The sequence below is a fragment of the Tursiops truncatus genome, chromosome X (genome assembly GCF_011762595.2).
Source record: "Tursiops truncatus isolate mTurTru1 chromosome X, mTurTru1.mat.Y, whole genome shotgun sequence".
In the NCBI taxonomy this organism is placed as follows: Eukaryota; Metazoa; Chordata; class Mammalia; order Artiodactyla; family Delphinidae; genus Tursiops; species Tursiops truncatus.
Genome location: NC_047055.1, coordinates 77,801,740 through 77,825,062, shown reverse-complemented (window position 1 = coordinate 77,825,062; position 23,323 = coordinate 77,801,740). Strand labels below are relative to the sequence as shown.

Sequence of the window (23,323 nt, the reverse complement as noted above, 5' to 3'; positions counted from 1 at the left end):
ATGCTCTTGCCCTCCAAGAAGGACCTCAAGACCGCCCTGGAGGTCTTTGCTCTTTTCCAGTGGGCCCTCAGCGCATTGGTTATCGGTGAGTCTTCGGCCTTTGGCAGGGTGACCAAAAGTCCTGGTTTGCCTGGGACTGAGAGCTTATAGGGTTTAGCGGGACTCTCGATGCTGAAATCTGCGTTATCTCAGGCAAAGCAGGACAGTTGGCCACCCGGGCCTCTAGCCTGACGCACTTGGGCATGGTCCACGTGGAATCTGTGAGTGCGCACATGGGTATGGGTGCCTGCCTGTGCAGGAATGTGTGTGCACGTGTGTGTGAGCCAGCCCTGTGGCCGGTGTGTGTAGTGAGCCCTCCTGGGTCGTCAGTGGGGCCTGGAAGGCATGTCTGGGGGAGATGGGGAGCAGGTCCACTGAGGCTTGCCAAGGAAATGGGCTTAGCTGCAACCTTGGGGACCTGAGCAGACCATCGGTGTGAGACAGTTGTCCTGGTGGCAGAGGGAGCTCTGAAAACCTCTTGTCCAAAAGAATTCATCCATTTATCCATCCGTTTTCCCCTTCTATCCACACCACAAATATTTTGTGAAAGTTCTTTAGATGCTGGCTATGGTACTGTAGGTGCTGAAGCAAACCATCCCTATGGGAGGGGGGGCCTGGAACAAAATTCTCTCTTTTTTTTTGGTACGCGGGCCTCTGACTGTTGTGGCCTCTCCCGTTGTGGAGCACAGGCTCCGGACGCGCAGGCTCAGCGGCCATGGCTCACAGGCCTAGCCGCTCTGCGGCATGTGGGATCTTCCCGGACTGGGGCACGAACCCGTGTCCCCTGCATCAGCAGGCAGACTCTCAACCACTGCGCCACCAGGGAAGCCCAAAATTCTCATTTTTTAAGTGGTTTAGGTGAGTACTTGTCTGGAGGCAGGGTCATGACCTAAATGACCTTGGAAGGTATCTGGGAAGGAAGAATGCAGGTGGGCTCTGGGAGCCTGAGACTTACCAGTCAATAGGGAGAGTGAGCTGGAGAACAGGGATTGGGGGGCTCAGGTGCCTGCCTGCGGTGGGTATCAGGATGCCTGAATGCTAAAAAGATCAGTGTTAACCTAGGAATTATGGGCAATCAGAGCTGGAAGAGACCAGGAGAAAGGAATTCATATGTACCAGCTACTTACTTTGTGCCAGGCATTTGCATACCTATGGTTTCATTTTAGCCTGCTGCCAACCTTATGAGGTAGAAGCTATTGTTATGCATAATAATACAACTAATAGCTACACACACACATAATGATAGCTTGCACTCATATAGTATTAGCTAACATCTACTGCACTTTTTTTTTCATGCCAGATACTCTTCTAAGCATCTGACATGCTTAATCATCTCCATTGTACAGATGAGGAAGTTGAGGTACATGCAGTACAAGTGGGCCATCCAAGACTGCATAGTTAGCAAGTGGAAGAGCTGGCCTGGGAGCTGAATCCACAAGGGGCCTGATTCTGGCCTATGAGCTCCTGTCCCTAGCTCCTGCATCTCCTTACTTACTGCTGACTGGGAGGCTGGGTGTGGACGTGGCCCTAGAGTACATGTTAGGCCAGAGAGGAAGGAGGAAGCCAGGCCTTCTGCGTATGTAAACATTCTCGACTGAAAGGGGAAAAAGGTCAGCTCCGAATGGCCTCTTGCTGAGGACCAGGGCCCCAGCCGGGCCTCTGCTCTCTCCCTCCATGCAGCCCAGGCCTTGGGGCCCTCTCCTCAGTGAGAGCTGAGTTCCCTTTCTTGAGCTCTTGTCCTATCTCCACAGACTTGCCTCATTACCACTGCCTCCCCTCACTGCCACCATGTTCCCATGAGAGAGAAGAGTCCCCAAGGCCTAGGAGCTGACACTGCGTTGAGGGAGAAGTATGACCATTATGGACGGCCAGCCCAGGCCAGGCCCACGTTGGGGCCTGGAGCCTTTAGACTGGTAGTTCCCCTTCCTCAGTCTTGTCCAGAATGTTGCTCCTCAGAGGTAACCACTGTTAATAGTTTGTGTGTATGTAGCCAGAGATTATGGATATAAAAATATATATATTTCACCACATGCATGCGTGTGCATGCACATACACATATAGCCAAGGGGCAGAAAAATATGGATGTTAAAAACACAGTCTTGGGCTTCCCTGGTGGCGCAGTGGTTGAGAGTCCACCTGCCGATGCAAGGGACGCGGGTTCGTGCCCTGATCCGGGAAGATCCCACATGCCGCGGAGGGGCTAGGCCCGTGAGCCATGGCTGCTGAGCCTGCGTGTCCGGAGCCTGTGCTCCGCAATGGGAGAGGCCACAACAGTGAGAGGCCCGTGTACCACAAAAAACAAAAAAAACCAAACAAAAAAACCCAACACAGTCTTTGAGCCAGACTGCCTGTGTTCAAATTCCAGCTCTACTCCTTACTATCTGTGTTCCTTTAGCAGGTTATTGATTTTCTCTGAATCTTGTTTTCTTCATTTGTAAAATGAAGTGTGAGAGTGTATTAATTGGGCTGGCCCATGTACGCTGTGTAACCAAGTAATGTGGAGATCTCAGCAGCTTAACTCAACAAATGCTTATTTCTTGCTCATGTTACACATCCAACACAGGTTGGTGGGAATCTCTGCTCTCTGTGGACACAAATGTTCAGGCTGATGGAGGCCCCGCCAAATTGTGAGGCTGCAAAATGCAGCTTCAGAGATGACCACCAAGTTGGCAGGAAAGGGAACAGAGGCCTCATGCACACTCCTTTCTGCCACCAGCAGAACGGCAGGTGTAAACAACAATGAGCCTTATTCTGAACCTCATTAATTATGAGGTTGAGATCTTTTCATGTATTTATCAGCAATTAGTATTTCTTTTTCTGTTAAGGGCCCATTCATGACCTTTGTCCATTTTTCTATTAAATTTCAATTGACTCTTAGAGGACAAATAAGAAATAAATGAAGAAGGAAGAGTGTTCAGGGCAGAGACCGGGCAACAGCTGACAAGGCTGGGATGAGGGGAGAGCATAAAGCATTCAAGAAGTAGCCAGTGGTTAAGTGGGATGAGGGGGTAAGAGGCACAGAACTGACGCTCAATACATAGTGAATGAATGAATGGGAGAGAGAAGACAGAGGAGACTGGCAAAAGAGGCAGGGGACAGATTGTGTAGGCCATTGTCAACCATGGAAAAGTGTTTGGACTTTTTCCATGTGGAGCCATAACTGGGCTGGGCACAGGGCAACAGCATCAGATTGGTGTTTTTGAGAGATCACTACAGTTATTTCTGGGTAGCAAACTGATTTTTTTTAATTAATTAATTTTTTTACGTCTTTATTGGAGTATAATTGCTCTACAATGGTGTGCTAGCTTCTGCTCCACAACAAAGTGAATCAGCTATACATAAACACACGTTCCCATATCTCCTCCCTCCTGTGTCTCCCTCCTTCCCACCCTCCCCATCCCACCCCTCCAGGCGGTCAGAAAGCACTGAGATGATCTCCCTGTGCCACGCGGCTGCCTCCCACCAGCCATCAACTTCACGTCCGGTAGTGTATACATGTCCATGCCTCTCTCTCGCCCTGTCACAGCCCACCCCTCCCCCTCCCCATATCCCCAAGTCCATTCCCTAGTAGGTCTGTGTCTTTATTCCTGTCTTACCCCTAGGCTCCTCATGATATTTTTTTTCTTAAATTCCATACATATGTGTTAGCATACGGTATTTGTCCATCTCCTTCCGTCTTACTTCACTCTGTATGACAGACTCTAGGTCCATCCACCTCATTACAAATAGCTCAATTTCGTTTCTGTTTATGGCTGAGTAATATTCCATTGTATATATGTTCCACATCTTCTTTATCCATTCAACCAATGATGGACACTTAGGTTGTTTCCATCTCTGGGCTATTGTAAATAGAGCTGCAATGAACATTTTGGTACATGACTCTTTTTGAATTATGGTTTTCTCAGGGTATATGCCCAGTAGTGGGATTGCTGGGTTATATGGTAGTTCTATTTGCAGTTTTTAAAGGAATCTCCATACTGTTCTCCATAGTGCTGTACCAATTCACATTCCCACCAGCAGTGCAAGAGTGTTGTCTTTTCTCCATACCCTCTCCAGCATTTATTGTTTCTAGATTTGTTGATGATGGCCATTCTGACCGGTGTGAGATGATATCTCATTGTAGTTTTGATTCACATTTCTCTAATGATTAATGATGTTGAGCATTCTTTCATGTGTTTGTTGGCAGTCTGTATATTTTCCTTGGAGAAATGTCTGTTTAGGTCTTCTGCCCATTTTTGGATTGAGTTGTTTGTTTTTTTGTTATTGAGCTGCATGAGTTGCTTATAAATTTTGGAGATTAATCCTTTGTCAGTTGCTTCATTTGAAAATATTTTCTCCCATTCTGAGGGCTGTCTTTTGGTCTTGTTTATGGTTTCTTTGCTGTGTAAAAGTTTCAAAGTTTCATTAGGTCCCAATTGTTTATTTTTGTTTTTATTTCCATTTCTCTAGGAGGTGGGTCAAAAAGGATCTTGCTGTGATTTATGTCATAGAGTGTTCTGCCTATGTTTTCCTCTAAGAGTTTGAAAGTTTCTGCCCTTACATTTAGGTTGTTAATCCATTTTGAGCTTATTTTTGTGTATGGTGTTAGGGAGTGATCTAATCTCGTACTTTTACATATACCTGTCCAGTTTTCCCAGCAACACTTATTGAAGAGGGCTGTCCTTTCTCAACTGTACGTTCCTGCCTCCTTTATCAAAGATAAGGTGACCATATGTGCGTGGGTTTATCTCTGGGCTTTCTATCCTGTTCCATTGATCTATCTTTTTGTTTTTGTGCCAGTACCATACTGCCTTGATTACTGTAGCTTTGTAGTATAGTCTGAAGTCAGGAAGCCTGATTCCTCCAGCTCCGTTTTTTCGTTCTCAAGATAGCTTTGGCTATTCGGGGTCTTTTGTGTTTCCATACAAATTGTGAAATTTTTTGTTCTAGTTCTCTGAAAAATGCCAGTGGTAGTTTGATAGTGATTGCACTGAATCTGTAGATTGCTTTGGGTAGTAGAGTCATTTTCACAATGTTGATTCTCCCAATCCAAGAACATGGTATATCTCTCCATCTATTTGTATCATCTTTAATTTCTTTCATCAGTGTCTTATAATTTTCTGCATACAGGTCTTTTGTCTCCTTAGGTAGGTTTATTCCTAGATATTTTATTCTTTTTGTTGCAATGGTAAATGGGAGTGCTTTCTTGATTTCACTTTCAGATTTTTCATCATTAGTGTATAGGAATGCCAGAAATTTCTGTGCATTAGTTTTGTATCCTGCTACTTTACCAAATTCATTGATTAGCTCTAGTAGTTTTCTGGTAGCATCTTTAGGATTCTCTATGTATAGTATCATGTCACCTGCAAAGAGTGACAGCTTTACTTCTTCTTTTCCGATTTGGATTCATTTTATTTCTTTTTCTTCTCTGATTGCTGTAGCTAAAACTTCCAAAACTATGTTGAATAAGAGTGGTGAGAGTGGGCAACCTTGTCTTGTTCCTGATCTTAGTGGAAATGCTTTCAGTTTTTCACCATTGAGGACGATGTTGGCTGTGGGTTTGTCATATATGGCCTTTATTATGTTGAGGAAAGTTCTCTCTACGCCTACTTTCTGCAGGGTTTCTATCATAAATGGGTGTTGAATTTTTTCAAAAGCTTTTTCTGCATCTATTGATATGATCATATGGTTTTTCTCCTTCAATTTGTTAATATGGTGTATCACGTTGATTGATTTGCGTATATTGAAGAATCCTTGCATTCCTGGAATAAACACCACTTGATCATGGTGTATCATCCTTTTAATGTGCTGTTGGATTCTGTTTGCTAGTATTTTGTTGAGGATTTTTGCATCTATGTTCATCAGTGTTATTGGCCTGTAGTTTTCTTTCCTTGTGACATCCTTGTCTGATTTTGTTATCAGGGTGATGGTGGCCTCATAGAATGAGTTTGGGAGTGTTCCTCCCTCTGCTATATTTTGGAAGAGTTTGAGAAGGATAGGTGTTATTTCTCCTCTAAATGTTTGATAGAATTTGCCTGTGAAGCCATCTGGTCCTGAGCTTTTGTTTGTTGGAAGATTTTAATCACAGTTTCATTTTCAGTGCTTGTGATTGGTCTGTTCATATTTTCTATTTCTTCCTGGTTCAGTCTTGGCAGGTTGTGCATTTCGAAGAATTTGTTCATTTCTTCCAGGTTGTCCATTTTATTGGCATAGAGTTGCTTGTAGTAATCTCTCATGATCTTTCGTATTTCTGCAGTGTCAGTTGTTACTTCTTTTTCATTTCTAATTCTATTGATTTGGGTATTATCCCTTTTTTTCTTGATGAGTCTGGCTAATGGTTTATCAATTTTGTTTATCTTCTCAAAGAACTAGCTTTTAGTTTTATTAATCTTTGTTATCATTTCCTTCATTTCTTTTTCATTTATTTCTGATCTGATCTTTATGATTTCTTTTCTTCTGCTAACTTTGGGATTTTTTTGTTCTTCTTTCTCTAATTCCTTTAGGTGCAAGGTTAGGTTGTTTATTCGAGATGTTTCCTGTTTCTTAAGGTGGGATTGTATTGCTATAAACTTCCATCTTAGAACTGCTTTTGCTGCATCCCATAGGTTTTGGGTTGTCGTGTCTCCATTGTCATTTGTTTCTAGGTATTTTTTATTTCCCCTTTGATTTCTTCAGTGATCACTTCATTATTAAGTAGTGTATTGTTTAGCCTTCATGTGTTTGTATTTTTTTACAGATCTTTCCTGTAATTGATATCTAGTCTCATAGCGTTGTGGTCAGAAAAGGTACTTGATACAATTTCAATTTTCTTCAATTTACCAAGGCTTGATTTGTGACCCAAGATATGATATATCCTGGAGAATGTTCCATGGGCACTTGAAAAAAAAGTGTATTCTGTTGTTTTTGGATGGAATGTCCTATAAATATCAATTAAGTCCATCTTGTTTAACGTATCATTTAAAGCTTGTGATTCCTTATTTATTTTCATTTTGCATGATCTGTCCATTGGTGAAAGTGGGGCTATGAATGTGTTACTGTCGATTTCCCCCTTTTATAGCTGTTAGCATTTGCCTTATGTATTGAGGTGCTCCTATTTTGGGTGCATAAATACTTACAATTGTTATATCTTCTTCTTGGATCGATCCCTTGATCATTATGTAGTGTCCTTCTCTGTCTCTTCTAATAGTCTTTATTTTAAAGTCTCTTTTGTCTGATATGAGAATTGCTACTCCAGCTTTCCTTTGGTTTCCATTTGCATGGAATATCTTTTTCCATCCCCTTACTTTCAGTCTGTATGTGTCTCTAGTTCTGAAGTGGGTTTCTTGTAGACAGCATATATATGGGTCTTGCTTTTGTATCCATTCAGCCAACCTGTGTCTTTTGCCGGAAGCATTTAGTCCGTTTACATTTAAGGTAATTATCGATATGTATGTTCCTATTCTCATTTTCTTAATTGTTTTGGGTTTGTTATTGTAGGTCTTTTCCTTCTCTTGTGTTTCCTGCCTAGAGCAGTTCCTTTAACATTTGTTTTAAAGCTTGTTTGGTGGTGCTGAACTCTTTCAGCTTTTGCTTGTCTGTAAAGGTTTTAATTTCTCCATCAAACTGAATGATATCCTTGCTGGGTAGAGTAATCTTGGTTGCAGGTTTTTCTCCTTCATCACTTTACATATGTCTTGCCAGTCCCTTCTGGCTTGCAGAGTTTCTGCTGAAAGATCAGCTGTTAACCTTATGGGGATTCCCTTGTGTGTTATTTGTTGTTTTTCCCTTGCTGCTTTTAATCTGTTTTCTTTGTATTTAATTTTTGACAGTTTGATTAATATGTGTCTTGGCGTATTTCTCCTTGGATTTACCCTGTATGGGACTCTGTGCTTCCTGGACTTGATTAACTATTTCCTTCCCCATATTAGGGAAGTTTTCAACTATAATCTCTTCAAATATTTTCTCAGTCCCTTTCTTTTTCTCTTCTTCTTCTAGGACCCCTATAATTCGAATGTTGGTGCATTTAATGTTGTCCCAGAAGTCTCTGAGACTGTCCTCAGTTCTTTTCTTTCTTTTTTCTTTATTCTGCTCTGCAGTAGTTATTTCCACTATTTTATCTTCCAGGTCACTTATCCGTTTTTCTTCCAGGTCACTTATCCGTTTTTCAGTTATTCTGGTATTGATCCCATCTAGAGTATTTTAAATTTCATTTATTGTGTTGTTCATCCTTGCTTGTTTCATCTTTAGTTCTTCTAGGTCCTTGTGAAATGATTCTTGCATTTTGTCTATTCTATTTCCAAGATTTTGGAACATCTTTACTATCATTATTCTGGATTCTTTTTCAGGTAGACTGCGTATTTCCTCTTCATTTGTTACATCTGGTGGGTTTTTATCTTGCTCCTTCATCTGCTGTGTGTTTTTCTGTCTTCTCATTTTGCTTATCTTACTGTGTTTGGGGTCTCCTTTTGGTAGGCTGCAGGTTCGTCGTTCCCGTTGTCTTTGGTGTCTGTCCCCAGTGGCTAAAGTTGGTTCAGTGTGTTGTGTAGGCTTCCTGGTGGAGGGGACTAGTGCCTGTGTTCTGGTGGATGAGGCTGGAGATTGTCTTTCCGGTGGGCAGGTCCACATCTGGTGGTGTGTTTTGGGGTGTCTGTGGACTTATGATTTTAGGCAGACTCTCTGCTAATGGGTTGTGTTGTGTTCCTGTCTTGCTAGTTGTTTGGTATAGGGTGTCCAGCACTGTAGCTTGCTGGTCGTTGAGTGAAGCTGGGTGCTGGTGTTGAGATGGAGGTCTCTGGGAGATTTTCGCCATTTGATATTATGTGGAGCTGGGAGGTCTCTTGTGGACCTGTGTCCAGAAGTTGGCTCTCCCACCTCAGAGGCACAGCACTGACTCCTGGCTACAGCACCAAGAGCCTTTCATCCACACGACTCAGAATAAAAGGGAGAAAAAGCAGAAAGGAACAAAGAAAGGAAGAAAGAAAGAAGAAAGAAAGAAAGAAAGAAAGACGAAAGGAAGAAAGAAAGAAAGGAAGAAAGAAGGAGGGAGGGAGGAAGGAAGGAAGGGAGGGAGGGAAGGAAAGAAAGAAAGAAAGAAAGAAGATAAATTAAAATAAGATAAAATAAAATAAAGTTATTAAAATAAAAAATAATTATTAAAAAACAAAATTTTTTTAAAAAAGAAAGAAAGAAAAAAAGAAAATGGACAGATAGAACCCTAGGACAAATGGTGAGAGCAAAGCTATACAGACAAAATCTCACACAGAAGCATGCACTAACACACTCACAAAAAGAGGAAAAGGGAAAAAATCATAAATCTTGCTCTCAAAGTCCACCTCCTTAATTTGGTATGATTCATTGTCTATTCATATATTCCACAGATGCAGGGTACATCAAGTTGATTGTGGAGCTTTAGTCCGCTGTTCCTGAGGCTGGTGGGAGAGATTGCCCTTTCTCTTCTTTGTTGTCACAGCTCCCGGGGCTCAGCTTTGGATTTGGCCCTGCCTCTGCGTGTAGGTCGTCGAAGGGCATTTCTTTTTCGCTCAGACAGGACGGGGTTAAAGCAGCCGCTGATTCGGGGGCTCTGGCTCACTCAGACCTGGGGGAGGGAGGGGCATGGAGTGCGGGGCGAGCCTGCGGCGGCAGAGGCCAGCGTGACGTTGCACCAGCCTGAGGTGCGCCGTGCGTTCTCCCGGGGAAGTTGTCCCTGGATCCCGGGACCGTGGCAGTGGCGGGCTGCACAGGCTCCCCGGAAGGTGGGTGTGGATAGTGACCTGTGCTCGCACACAGGATTCTTGGTGGTGGCAGCAGCAGCCTTAGCGTCTCATGCCCGTCTCTGGGGTCCACGCTTTTAGCCTTGGCTCGCGCCCGTCTCTGGAACTCCTTTAAGCAGCGTTCTTAATCCCCTCTCCTTGAGCACTAGGAAACAAAGAGGGAAGAAAAAGTCTCTTGCCTCTTCGGCAGGTCCAGACTTTTCCCCGGACTCCCTGCCGGCTAGCTGTGGTGCACTAGCCCCCTTCAGGCTGTGTTCACACAGCCAACCTCAGTCCTTTCCCTGGGATCTGACCTCCGAAGCCCGAGCCTCAGCTCCCAGCCCCTGCCCGTCCCGGCGGGTGAGCAGACAAGCCTCTTGGGCTGGTGAGTGCAGGTTGGCAACGATCCTCTGTGCAGGAATCTCTCCGCTTTGCGCTCTGCACCCCTGTTGCTGCGCTCTCCTCCGTGGCTCCGAAGCTTCCCCCCACTCCACCCCCGTCTCCGCCAGTGAAGGGTCTTCCTAGTGTGTGGAAACCTTTCCTCCTTCACAGCTCCCTCCCACTGGTGCAGGTCCCATCCCTATTCTTTTGTCTCTGTTTATTCTTTTTTCTTTTGCCCTACCCAGGTACCTGGGGAGTTTCTTGCCTTTTGCACGGTCTGAGGTCTTCTTCCAGCGTTCAGTAGGTGTTCTGTAGGAGCTGTTCCACATGTAGATGTATTTCTGATATATTTGTGGGGAGGAAGGTGATCTCCTTACTCTTCCGCCATCTTCCCCTTGTCCCACAAACTGATTATAGGATGCGGCTGTCGCTCTAGTTCAGGTCAGAGATTGTGGTGATTTCAGCCAGCTCAGAAGTAATTGTGAAGGGGAGAAGAGCAGAGATTCAAGAAATTGGAGTAGAATTAGAAGGACCTGATGATCAGAAGATGTGGGAGAGCGAAAGAGAGGAGGCGAGACTGAGAGTTCAGGTGTATGTGTGAGTTGGACGAGGGGCAGATGGAGCAGAGAAGGAGAGTGGCTGAAAGAGGGGTGAGGACGGAGAAGTGTCCCCGAGGCCTCTTCAATAGAGCTCGACTTTGGGCTGTATGGAGAGGTAACCTGGAGCAGGCAGAAGAGCGCTGGGCCTGGGCTCCCAGGAGGTGACAGTTGCAGGGTTTGTCCCTCAGAGCCTTCCCAGCTCTTCACCCTACGAGTTTGCAATGGAATCGTATCCATTTGGACCCTAATGGCCTTGAGAGAAGACCCTCGCACGTAGTCTGTGAGAAAGATAAGGTGGAAGCTTATCCCCACTTGGCTGGTGAAGCTCAACGGCTTGTCTGTGGTCACACTCATGCTAAGGGGCAGATCCAGGATTTGTGTCACCACAGGGCACCCCTCCTGAGGCCACACTGCCTCCCAAGATGTCCCCAACTCTGTCTGGGTTCAAGCAAAACCTGAAAGATACATGGAACAAATCCATGCGTCCCTTTATTTCTTGAAAAAGTCAAGTCCCAACTTTGTTCCTTTTTATGGCTGAGTAATATTCCATTGTACATATGTACTACACATCTTCTTTATCCATTCCTCTGTCAATGGACATTTAGGTTGCTTCCGTGTCTTGGCTATTGTAAATAGAGCTGCAATGAACATTGGGGTGCATGTATCCTTTCAGACCATGTTTTTCTCTGCATATATGCCCAGGAGTAGGATTACTGGATCAAATGGCAGTTCTATTTTTAGTTTTTTAAGTAATCTCCATACTGTTCTCCATACTGTCCTATGTACTGTACTGTACAGTCTCTGTACTGTAAATCGGTACATAGTGGTTGTACGAATTTACTTTCCCACCAGCAGTGTAGGGGGGTTCATTTTCTCCACACCCTGTCCAGCATTTATTGTTTGTATATATTTTGATGATGGCCCTTCTGAGTGGTGGGAGGTGATACCTCATTGTAGCTTTGATTTGCATTTCTCTAATAATTAGCGGACTTGAGCATCTTTTCATGTGCTTTTTGGCCATCTGTATGTCTTCTTTGGAGAAATGTCTAGGTCTTCTGTACATTTTTTGATTGGGATAATTGCTTCATTTTAAATTTCTTTAGTTATCTCTTAGATATCTATCAGTTGTCACTAATTCATACCCAAACTCTCCACAAACACATCAAGAATCTGGAAGTCTCGTCTGCTCCACCCCCACCGTTTTTAAAATTTCCTTGAGGACCTCGCTGCTGGAGCCCAGCATCCTCCTGTTACAGTCCGATCTCATGCACCGCTGTCACCTCCAGGGCCCGTGAGGCACCTTGGGTACACAATCTAAGAAGGTATTCATTCTCAGGGTTGCACAAGTGTTGGATCAGTACTTGCCTGACCCTGAGAGTGAATGTCTCCTTGAATTTTGTGCCCTAGGCGCCTTGCTCTCCTCACCTTAGTCCTGGCCCTGCTCACTTCCATCTTTTGTTGGATTTCTTTACCTGAATCCCATACCATCCTGTTTTGCTTTATACTCCCTCATTATGGTGAGCACATCCTCCAGCTGTTTCCTGAGAAGGGAACATGGGAGACAAACTCTCTGAGACTATATGTCTGAGATTGTCTTTATTCTCCCTTCATACTTGATTAATAATTTGGCTGCATATAGAATATCTTAGCTGTGTCCAGTGTAAGTATCTGAGTTTAGTGTCTCTTTGGTTCATTTTTTCAGAGAATTATCCTCCCATCACCCAGCTGTGTAGCGGAGGGAAAGGGGTCTGGGGTTTTAACTACTTCTTTGATAGACTTTCAATCAAGCCCTGTGCCCCACATCTGCTTTTTGTGACATCTGGTTGTTCCAAATTCTGCGTCTTTCCTAGATTCTCCAGCGGAAACAGGCTTGCTCTTGTGCGCATACCCCTTGCAGGTAACTACATTTCAACTTTCTGGTTCTCAGTTAATCCCTCTTCCGTCCACTGTCCAGCACGCAAACATTTTGCTGCTAGCTCTCACCCACAGTTAGCGTCTCTCTGATTCTCCTTTTCCTTGCAGAATCTCTATCTTTTAAAACATCCTTGTGGTAATTTTCATGAGGCTCCAGCAAGGAGTCACGATAAAAACGTGTGTTTATTCTGCCACATTCAATTAGGAGTATTTTCTGTCTTTTCTAAACTTTCTTTTGACCCACTTTCTCTCACACAGTCTTATTCACAGCTGTTTTAAAAACTGAGTCCAGTAAGAATCCTGAGCATGGCTCCCTGTGACTCATCTCCATGAAGTCTGTCCTAACTACTCTAACCTACATTGTTCCTGCCTTGTTGGAGCTTAACATGGTCCATACCTTATTCTAGCCCAGCGTGGGTTCTCCTTTGTTTCTTGTTTGCCAACTCGTGTGCTCCAAACCTGGCTGAAGTTGGGTATCCTCTTTCTCTGGTGTTCCCTCCACTGATGCCTTGCAGAGATGTGAAGAGGGAAATGTGAGTTGGAGGAAGACTATTCCTGGCTCTGTCTTTCCAGGACTCCCAACCTTTGGTGGCCAAATCAGCGTGACCCACCGCTGGCTCCCTGTCACTGAATGCAGCCCAGAGTGGTGCTGGAGCAGGTCCTGGGGGGAGAGGGCTAACTGCATCGAGCAAAGTGGGGGAGGAAAACACCTTGCCTTCTAGACCTAAAACAGGTTCCCAAGGCCAGAGCGGGGATGCTGGTGCCACAGGCATGCAGGCCATGTGCTGGGTGAGGAGGTAAGAGTGTCGCGTGAGCCTGGCTGAGGGGGTGTGTGACCTTGGGGTGGACAGAGCCCCAGAGGGCGGGCAAGTGTGAGGGACTGTTCACAGTTCATTGACTCTGGCCTGGGCTTCCTCCAGTAAGCACTGTGATCCTTGTCAATCTCTACCTGGTAGTGTTCACACCATACTGGCCTGTCACTGTGCTGCTCACATGGCTGGCTTTTGACTGGAAGATCCCTGAGCGAGGTGAGGGCCCTGCGAGGGCTGTGTTGCCACCCGCCACATGCTCTTTCTTTCTCTTCTTATACTGTGGCCAATTCCGGGCAGTCCTTCAGCCTGACCTTGTCTGGGCTGGAGAAGGTGAGGGAAGGGGTCTTTTCAAGGCACCAGCGAGGCCCAGATAGGAACTGGAGTAGGCTAGGGGAGGGGCGGCTAGTACAGGAGAGAGCTAGGCCTGTCCTAAACTGGCCCAGATGTTCATTCCCAGCCTGGGTGTTACTTAAGAGGGCAGGAAACAGCAGGGGGTGAGGGCACCCTGAGGCAGGCCTTAAAGGGCTCTGAAGGAGACAACGGAGGTGGCCCAAGCTCAGCTACGCTGGCTGTGTTCTCAGGTGGCTGCCGGTTTACCTGCGTAAGGCACTGGTGCCTGTGGAAACAGTACTGTGATTACTTCCCACTCAAGGTGAGGAGCTGCAGATCTCCACTTGGGCCCCAGGCCCAGCCCCGACTCCAGTGGCAGTGGCTGGGTCAGGGTGGGGCATCATTCACATCGAGGCCCATGGGGATGACGCTCCCCGGAGCTGTGTATTATCCTACCCGCATGGCCAGCCAGACACGACAGCCCTTTCCTTTCTAGGTCTCTGGCCAGAAGAGGCGTCCTCTTCCCTGGCTATACCCCTCTTGACTCCACGTTCCTCCACAGCTTTTGAAGACTCACGATCTCTCCCCTAGCCTCAACTACATCCTCGCCTGCCATCCTCATGGGCTCATGTCCCACTCATGCTTTGGCCACTTTGCCACAGAGAAGTCAGGCTTCTCCAAGATCTTTCCTGGCATCACTCCTTATGTCCTCACACTGGGGGCCTTTTTCTGGGAGCCTTTCCTCAGAGAATATGTCATGTCTACAGGTGAGTTGGCTCCTAGGATGTAAAGCCAAAGAAATAAATGGCTCCCCCAGAAAGAGGTGTTGGGTGAATGGGTGAGAACAAGGCCAATTCTGATTCCCTCTGGTCTGAAAAGCTACCATAGGTTCAGCTGCCTTATGTGAGGCTCTTTGAAGGGTAGGGAGGAAAGTTAGCAGGTTTGGGAGATTACCAATGATCTTTTGTTTTTTTCTGCCCACCAGGGGCCTGCTCTGTGAGCCAGTCCTCCATGGACTTCCTGCTTACCCGTAGAGGCACAGGCAACATGCTGATCGTGGTGGTCAGTGGCCTGGCTGAGTGCAGATACAGCCTGCCAGGATCTGCCACCTTGGTCTTGAAGAACCTCACCGGCTTTGTACGCACGGCCCTTCGGCATGGGTAAGGACACTTCTGGTCCTGACTGGGGAGAGGGGTTCCAAAAGCCCAGTGGGGAAGGAGGAAGAGGTTTTGAGGAAATGATATATAAAGAGGGAGGGGGAAAGCCGCTTCCGTGGTGGAGTAGAGCCTGGGTCACGTTCTAGAGGCATTTCTGCTTCTGAAGAAAGGCCAGCAGGCCAACTGGAACCTGATCTGCCTCAGACTAGCATCTCATCTGGACCAGTCCCTTTGTGAAAGGTGACTGGCTGCAACCCTATCTCAGAGAAAGCCAAAATTACCGTGTGGGCTGAAGGGAAGAAACCGCAAATAAATGGTCCTTGGGTCTTAGCTTCCAGTGTTTCAGACCTTGTGGGTTTACAGGAGGGTCTGGGACTCGCTTCCCTTAGCTTGCTGCTACTTTGCCCCCAGAGGCAGCTTGGGGTGGACCACGAGGCCCTCCCACCTAGCCTGGACCTGGGCCCAGCTGGGTTAGGGGCTGAGGAGCTTACAGGGAGACCCAGGGACCACTAGTGGTCAGCGTGTCTGGCTTTCAGCAGGGTCCCTACCTTTCTGGCCATCAGAGAACATGCTTTTCCTCTGCAGGGTGGCTCTAATCCTTGCCTATGCCTTTGGGGAGACAGAACTCTACATAAAGCAGATTTTCACTCCCGGGGGCTTCGTTAATCGCTTCCAAAAGTGGTTCCAGAGTATGGTACACATCTACCCTTGTGCTTTCTACGGGCATGGCTTCATTGGAACTCCTGGGGCCTTCTGCCCTACGCTCGGCCTGTAACCACCATTGGTGAGTTGGCCCTTGTGCTGGCGGCCTCATCTGGTACACAGGATCCAGTTCCAAGGCTGAACCTTGGCTCTGGCCATGTCCAGAGGCAGGTCACTGGCCAGGATGAGCGCTGGGGTGGGGGAAGCGTGGGGAGAACCCGGGCTCGAGGGCTGAGGCCTGTTCTGAAGAGTGAGCCATCCTGATGCTTTCCCTTTCCCTTCTCCGTCTCCCCTGGCAGTTGGGAAGCCTCTACCACTGCCCAAGATTGAGAACCCGAGCAAGGAGACGGTGGTAAAATACCATGTGGTCTATATCGATGCCCTGCACAAACTGGCCAGCACAAGACCAAGTTTGGCTTCGCAGAGACCCAGGAGCTGGTGCTAACTTGACAGACATCCCCCCGAGGTCTCTCAGCCTGGTTGGAAGGAGCGTAACAGGTGAACAGGAGGACAAAAGTCCTGATTCGGCCAGTCCTCACTGTGACAGGTACGTGCGTGTGGGTGCCTGTTGGGCTGTTTTCTGGATCCCTCTTCCTCCATTTCTCTCCTTCTAGCTCTTCTCTGCCTTTTCCTCGGCGTTACAAGGAGACGGCCCCAAAGCCAGGGAAGGCCCTAGGGGAGAGGGGTCCTGAAAGCTCCCTCACACATGCCCACTCAGCATCAGCACTGAGGAAAACAAGGCACAGAACAAAAAGCCCACCTTCTGATACTGCCTGGCCCCACCCAGCCTGTTCTGAGGGCCTAGTATCCCTGCACTTGTCTCTTCTTCTCCAGCTCTTAAGCAGCCCCATCTTCTGGCATCAAGGCTCCTCCAGGACTGGCGGCCTTGAGGTCCAGTAGGCTTTGAGTTTAGGCCCCTCCACCTTCATGCCCTGTGACTTGGATCAGTCTTCTCTGAGCCTGTTTCCTCATCTGTAAAATGGGACAAATAGTCCCTCCCCTGCTTACCTCAAAGGCTGGTGGGATGATGATATCGAATGTGATTGAACTTTGTAAACTGGAGAGCTACACAAAATTATTCTCCACCAACCATTTTGCCCACTTCCTGTCCCTGAGCAAGCAATGCCCTAAACTTCATGGCATCTCAATGTTTAAAAGAAAGTTTATCCAATTAAAAAAACATTCTAATCTATTCTTATTTTTTAAAGTTTGTCTTTTGATTTTATTTTTTGGCCGTGCAGCACATGGGATCTTAGTTCCCCAACCGGGATTGAACCCGTGCCCCCTGCGTTGGAAGCATGGGGAATTAACCACTGGACTGCCAAGGAAATCCCTAATCTATTTTTTAAAAAAGAAAGTTTACAGTGTAGGATCTTGTCAACAGTTGTTTGAAAGTTTAAGTAACCTTTCTAGTTGGGTGACCTTGGGGGAGCTACTTAAACTCTTTAATGTTGGTCCCCTCATCTGCAAAATGGGACGATACATCATGGGGAGCTGGAGGCAGGATCTACCAAAGCTGTTTTAGGCTGAGGCCTGAAGAATGTTATAGATGCTGCGGTCTCAAGCTGAGGGTGACTCCCTGCTGTGTCTTTGCCTCAGGACAATGTTCCTTTTTGCAGGACCTCTAGCCTATCAGACATGCGGTTACAGGAAAAGACCTAGGTGATGGGGATGGGTGCGTGTGAGCTGGGGCGCAGAGAAGATGCGGGATGTTCTGACAGGAAATTCAGACCACCTTCCTCCTGCTGCCCCTTCTGAAATGGGTGCCTCGGTCCTTCCCCAAGCTCATGTGTGGTGTCAAAGAAACACCTAGTGGGAATTCCTTCACGGTCCAGTGGTTAGGATTCTGGGCTTTCCCTGCTGAGGGTACAGGTTCAATCCTGGTCGGGGAACTAAGATCCCCCAAGCCACAGGGCACGGCCAACCGCCAGCACCACCACCAGAACAACAGCAAAAAAAAAGAAGCAGCACCTAGCAGGTAGGAAGTGCTTAAGCTATCTTAAGAACAAGGGGAAAAAGCTTTATTTGCAAAGAATAAACCATTAATTTACACAAACTTACATCCCAGTTTATATACATTATGTATAGTTTATATACACAGTATCTCACACTGAATGCTGACCCCCAAAGCAGCACTGGGCCTGCTTCAGGCCATCCTCACCACAAAGCCCACCCCTACACCCCAGCTGGAAGCTTTTTGACTAAAGAAATGACATACCCCAACTCTACTTGGAGAGAGCCCTGAAAAGGATTACCAAAAAAAAAAAAAAAAAACTCCAGTTCCATCTTTGTGCTCACATGGCCTAGGGAAGCCTCCAGGCAGGGACGGCGCCTGAGGCAGCGCCAGAGTGGCCTCAGGACTCCGTGGCGTTGGGCCCATCTGGAGCCTTCCATCCAGAGGCAGAAGCTGGGAGAGTGCCCTGGGGAAGGAAGCACTCTGACCAAAGCTGTGGCTATGCTTTCCCCGCCTGGCCGGGCTCCTGATGGGGGCCAAGAACTTCCAGCCTCGAGTCTGTGGGTGGTAGAAATAAGGGGGTTGTGTGGGACATGGACTGTTCCCCCCTCACCCTGCTGAGCCTGGAGGTTGGGGCTCCTTCACCTCGGGCTGCTCGCCTTCCATCTCTGGGCCTCAGTTTCCACATGAGTAACATGGGGTAGAACGTAGGTTGGGCTAGACTCCCTCTAAGGGCCTCTCAAACTCTGTTTCTCTGAATCTATTTGCATCCACCACAAGTTACATAAAACACACATACTCACACGTGGCTCAAAGTCTTTGTTCACCTTCAGGGTCCCTAGCCCTTTACTGCTCATCAAAAGAAATTTGGCTCAGGGTGGATGAAGGGGGAAATAAGGCAAAGACAACATTTTCTGAGGAACCAGTAGCTGAACAGCCCGCCATAGCTGCCTTTTGTGTCAGCTTTGGCTGCTGAAGCCAAAGCAGCTGGCAAAGCCCCCGCCATGCAATTCTCCTTCAAACCTCTGTCGTCCACTTGCTCACAAATGCCCTCATCCCATTCTCTATGCTAGCTTTGGCCTTCTGGAAAAGCCACATCTGTGTAATTCCAAGGTGGGAATCTAGTTCCACATTCTCTCAAGAGTAACCTGCTTCAATAACCTTGCAGCAATAGGGCTACTTCTTGCTTCCCTCATCACCCCTCTCCCTCCAGGGTTCCTTTTGAGGGGTGGCAATGAATAAAGGAGTCCTGTGCGAATCCTACTTCCCCTCTAATCCCCTCCGTATCCGGAGAATAGGGTGGATGTCAGAATGTTCCTTTAGGGGAACAGTTAAGAAGCCTTTTCCTTCCTTCATCTCACACCCTTTTGGCTTTAGAAGCAGACCTCTCTCAGGTCTTCCCTGCATCCCTGAGAGATCCTGGTAGTACAGAGGTCTTTGTGGTATGGCAGAAAGAGATAAGGAGTCACTTAGTAGCTGCAGGAAGTGGCTAGTTCCTATAACCTGGCTGAAGGGTAACCAGAGGAGGTCCTTGTCCACAGTTGGGGCTCCATACACAGTGGTTGGTTGGTTTATTGGGTGGATGAAAGAACATGAGGGGCATCCATTCTGTGGGTACTGGAGGCTTGCTGCTTGGACATGGTACCAAGGGGATTCTTCTGAACACAAGAGCTCTAAGGCTGATGGGTATTTTCCAAAGAAATTGCCTACTCTTTTGCCCCAGAGCCCCTGGCAGCCAAGAGAAGAGGCGTTACCATCAAGGAATGAAAACTAGCCTCTTTGGGTTTCTCCCTAGGTCCCTCAAGGATTTGAGCTCCATATTACCATTTTTATTGGTTCTCTCTAGATTCCAAATTCAACACAATGCTGGGGCAGAACAGAATAGCTTTGTAATCAGACCTGGTTGAAAGCCCCAGGTTTGTGACTTAAGCTGGTCAAAGCACTTAACCTCTCTGAGCCTCGTCTAAACAATGGGATTGGTAATATTATCAAAGGAGATACGAGAGAAAGCACTTTACAGACTTTAAGGAGACGTTCTCATCAGATCCTGCTATAACTGAGGACTGTCTAAGGCACTTTCTAGGAGCTAGGGCCAAACACATGCCTCAAGTTTGCCTCAGCTGGGGTGGCAAGGCTATCACTAGCAACCAGACGATGGTGGCGTAGCTCACCCCCTCTAGCCCTGACCCTTGAAGGGTCAAGCAGTGTACTTGCTTAGAAAGGGAAGGCACAGCAGAGAGATGAGTACCTCTTGTTCTTGGTGGATTTCAGCTGCCTGAAGGAGCTTATTCCCTCTCTCCTCAAAAGGAAACGTTTCAGGAGTAAGAGTAGCAGATTCTACAAGACTGGCCCTCCCAGCTTTGGGTTAGACTCAGCACCTAGACTGGGCCCAGGCAGTTAGAAATAAGGCCCTTGAATGATCTTGTCATATGATTCGATGGGAAGCTTGGGGTTGTGGAGGCAGGTGTCTTTGGGCCTGACTAGAGGGCAGAGCCCTGCCCCGTGCCTAGACGCTGCCTCCTGCTGAGCCTGGATTCAGGGGAGCAGCCCTGGAGTCTATGGTGACTCTGCTGTGCTGTGGTTTTCCGGAGCCAGAGAGAAGAAAGGGGAATGTGGTTAGTAGGGCATCAGCTGCTGTCCTTTCGGACAAGGCCTGGGCTAATGACCACTTGGGTTGCAACACACTTGAAGAAAACCCTGTCCTAGCCTCAGCTCTTACCCTTTCCAGGTCAGGTAGAAAAGCTCTGTCTTGCCGAGGCCCAGGGTCAGTCTAGGGTTTGGGAATGTTAGCAGGCTAGCCTGGCAGCTGCCTAAATATTAGAATTTGAAGGAACTTCTGGAGGTCATCCAGTCCAACCCTTTGCCCCCAGACACGACTCGACTAGATGAATATTTGTGTTGCTTAATAAATGGAAAATTTTCTTTGTGCCCAGGTAATCTAAAGAGTATCCCAGACTCACATAAACCCAGGTCCCAGGATAGGCACCTGTCTCAGACAGAGGTAGGCTCTGGGGAGGAAGAAAACGGAGGTTCTCGCCAGGTTGGGAAGGGGACAATTGCGGGGGGACCCAAGGAGTCTTCTGAGCTTGGAGCACAGCTGTAAACAAAGTGAAAGACATGTGGCCCCAAGCACGGCCTCTGTTTCTTATGCAGGCAGGTTTCTGGCCATGCCCTGCAATTGCTCCAAGGAAAAGCAAACCTCCTGTCCTCAAAGCCCTGCCAGCTGCCGGGACGCGGCTCAGTGAGAGTGGGAAAACCATCTGGCAGGTTTCTCCCCTGGGCTCTGCCACAAGCACCTGCCTTTCCGTCCCTGCCCCTCTCTTTAGGTTGCAATGCTCCCCTCCTGCCCCGCCCCCGCCCCGCCCTTCGGGGTCAGAGGCTTGCCCCACAGTCTGGGCTGCACCTTTGCTAATTCTCGCCTGCTGCCTGAGCCCCTCACTTTAGTGCAACAAAATGACACCCGGGACCTCGAGGTTGAAGAGTCATGCCGGAAGCAGTCAACACGGAGCCAAGGAGGAAGGTTCTGCTTCATGTCCTGTTCACTCAAGGTCATTCTGGAAAGTCAAGCAGACCTTGTCATCCTGAAGTCACCGGGGAATAAATAGCACTAGGGCATTTTTCTCTGTGGCTGCTACACCCACACACCTCACTCCACAGCAGCACTTAGGTTCTGGAAGTCCCGGCTCCCTAACCTGGGGTAGGAGCACGGGCAGGGGCAAAACGGGATTGGGGGGGGAAATCTAGGATGCAGGGGCCTCGCCCAGCCTGATGGCCCCGAAGAAGGTGGTGTGCTTGCTCATGTTGATGGAGATGTCGGCGTGCACCATCTTCACGGCGATCTTCTGCCGCGCTTTGAGAAGGCAGACGCCCGCCGTGTAACACGTGTTGTAGTTGGTTTTGCCTGTCTCGATGCTGCGGGTGCACTGCAGGAAGGGCTTCTCGTCCACCACCACCTCATAGCTGGCAAAGTCAGTGAAGTTGATGTAGTATACCTGGGGGAGAGGCAACGAGAAGGGATTGGGGGCGAGCGGAAGGAGAGGGTGGGCCCTCCCCGGTGACCAGCAGACGCGACCTGCTCACGCGAGCTGCCACTGCACCTCTTGAAGGCACGCTAGCCGGCCAGCAGGACGGGCGGGGCGACAGGCTTATTCGCTGTCCTGCCTCCCCTCCACTGGGCTCAGGGGGTTAAGCAAACCTCTTTCAACAGCACACGGGTGGGAGACTCTGCAAGAGCCAGAACCATGCCTCATTCACCCCTTTACCTCCCCCAGCGCCCCCTCCCTGCCCCCTGCCCTCCAGCACAGTTCTCGGCACACATTAGGTGCTGGATCAGTGCTACAGACACAAACGAAGGCGAATCAATTTCCAATTTCCAGCCCCAGGGACCATTTGTAGATAAACTTAGCAGTTACTGATTCCCCAGAGAGGGCACAGGAACAATCTGCGAGTTCTTCAGTTCTCTCCGCTTACACCCTGCTCCCCTGCGGCTGAATTTCTCTCACTGATTCTCCCAGTGCCCCTTGGCGCTCTCGTCTGATGATTGAGGAAACAGATGCAGAGGGATGGAGAACTATCCATCACAAATGAGATAAAGAATGTGGAAGGGCAAAACTAACTTCGTGGCCAGAAGGAAGTGCTAAGCTGTGTTCAGTGGCATGATGTCCAGGGCATTTTCCCAGTTTGCGTGGGGTACAAGGCCTGAGGCCACTCCCAGTTCTATACCAGGCCCAGAAAATTAATTTTTCTCTTCTTCACTACCCTTATCCTTCACACCCCACTCCCAGCTTTGATCCCCACCCCCACCAAATGGCACTTAGGACGTTGGGATCATACCCCTGGGGACTGGGACACTCATCTGTTGCCCTAACTCACTTTGTGGAAGGCTGTTCCCACCACAGCCTGTTCAGGAGGCTGCAGTGTATTCAGACGCCATACAGTTTCTTGGGTCAGGACCCAAGCTGTGCCAAGATGCTCAGTAGGCTCAGCAAATGCTCGTGAACCCACCTTCTCCGGCCACTCTCCTGGGAGACCCTTCTGCCGGCTCCAGCGTCCTTCTGTCCATCCACCTGCTTGCTGCCCGCCCCTCAGAAGCCCCGGCCTCAAGGCTCGCCCACCGCTCGCTCTGAGGAGCCACCCCATTGGAGACAAACAACAGGGGTGGAAGTGGATGGGCATTGGTTGACCTGGCGAGTGGGCCCTGGGCCAGGACGAGGACAAAAACAGAGGGCGAAAAGGGCTTGGAGAACGACAGCAGGGGGAAGGCAAGAATGACAGAGAAGCAGAAAGGTAGAGAAACAAATGGGAGAAAGAAGAAGGAAAGACAGAAATCTTTTTGAGGTGGAGAGAAGGTCCGGAGGGGCACTCTCAGTCTTCATTATAAAGCCAGTAGTGTGGGAGGAAGGGGTCCTCAGCAGCCCTGGAACTGACTTGCAAAGAATATATACTAAGGCAGAGTTCAAGTTTGGCAGTAGAACCAAACAACTCAGTGGGGAAACTAGGGCCTGGGGCTCCGTAGGAGGGAATCACATGGCAGGGCGTGGGATGGGCCTCTTTTCAGTTTTTCAGTCATATCTGGCTAGGAAAAAACCCCAGACAGCCCCCTCTCTCTTTCCTCCCTCTTTTCAACTCCCTCCCAGTGCGCCCTGCCCGCTCCCCTCCCTCCCCCGCCAAAGCAGGACGTTAGCCATTGGCTGGGCTGGGCTGGCTCCACAGTGCCCCCCTGTGGCCT

The 23,323-nt window shown here is 48.2% G+C and overlaps 2 protein-coding genes across 5 annotated transcripts in view; one reads left to right on the top strand and one right to left on the bottom strand.

The window, feature by feature from the left end:
• AWAT2 (acyl-CoA wax alcohol acyltransferase 2) lies at positions 1-16,549 on the top strand. The gene is given in 9 exon segments (XM_019948891.3): positions 1-85; positions 13,561-13,668; positions 14,034-14,104; positions 14,345-14,549; positions 14,768-14,942; positions 15,525-15,673; positions 15,676-15,723; positions 15,941-16,033; positions 16,036-16,549. Coding segments are annotated over 9 exon segments (990 nt in total). The 3' UTR covers positions 16,092-16,549.
• A 1,032-nt stretch (positions 16,550-17,581) lies between these two features.
• Positions 17,582-23,323, bottom strand: part of EDA (ectodysplasin A) — a 386,114-nt gene continuing 380,372 nt past the window's right edge. For all 4 annotated transcript variants that reach the window (XM_033849543.2, XM_033849544.2, XM_033849545.2 and 1 more), the window contains exon 8: positions 17,582-21,587. In XM_033849543.2, coding sequence (XP_033705434.1) covers positions 21,336-21,587 — 252 coding nt within the window. In that variant the 3' untranslated portion in view covers positions 17,582-21,335. The remainder of the gene's footprint in view (positions 21,588-23,323) is intronic.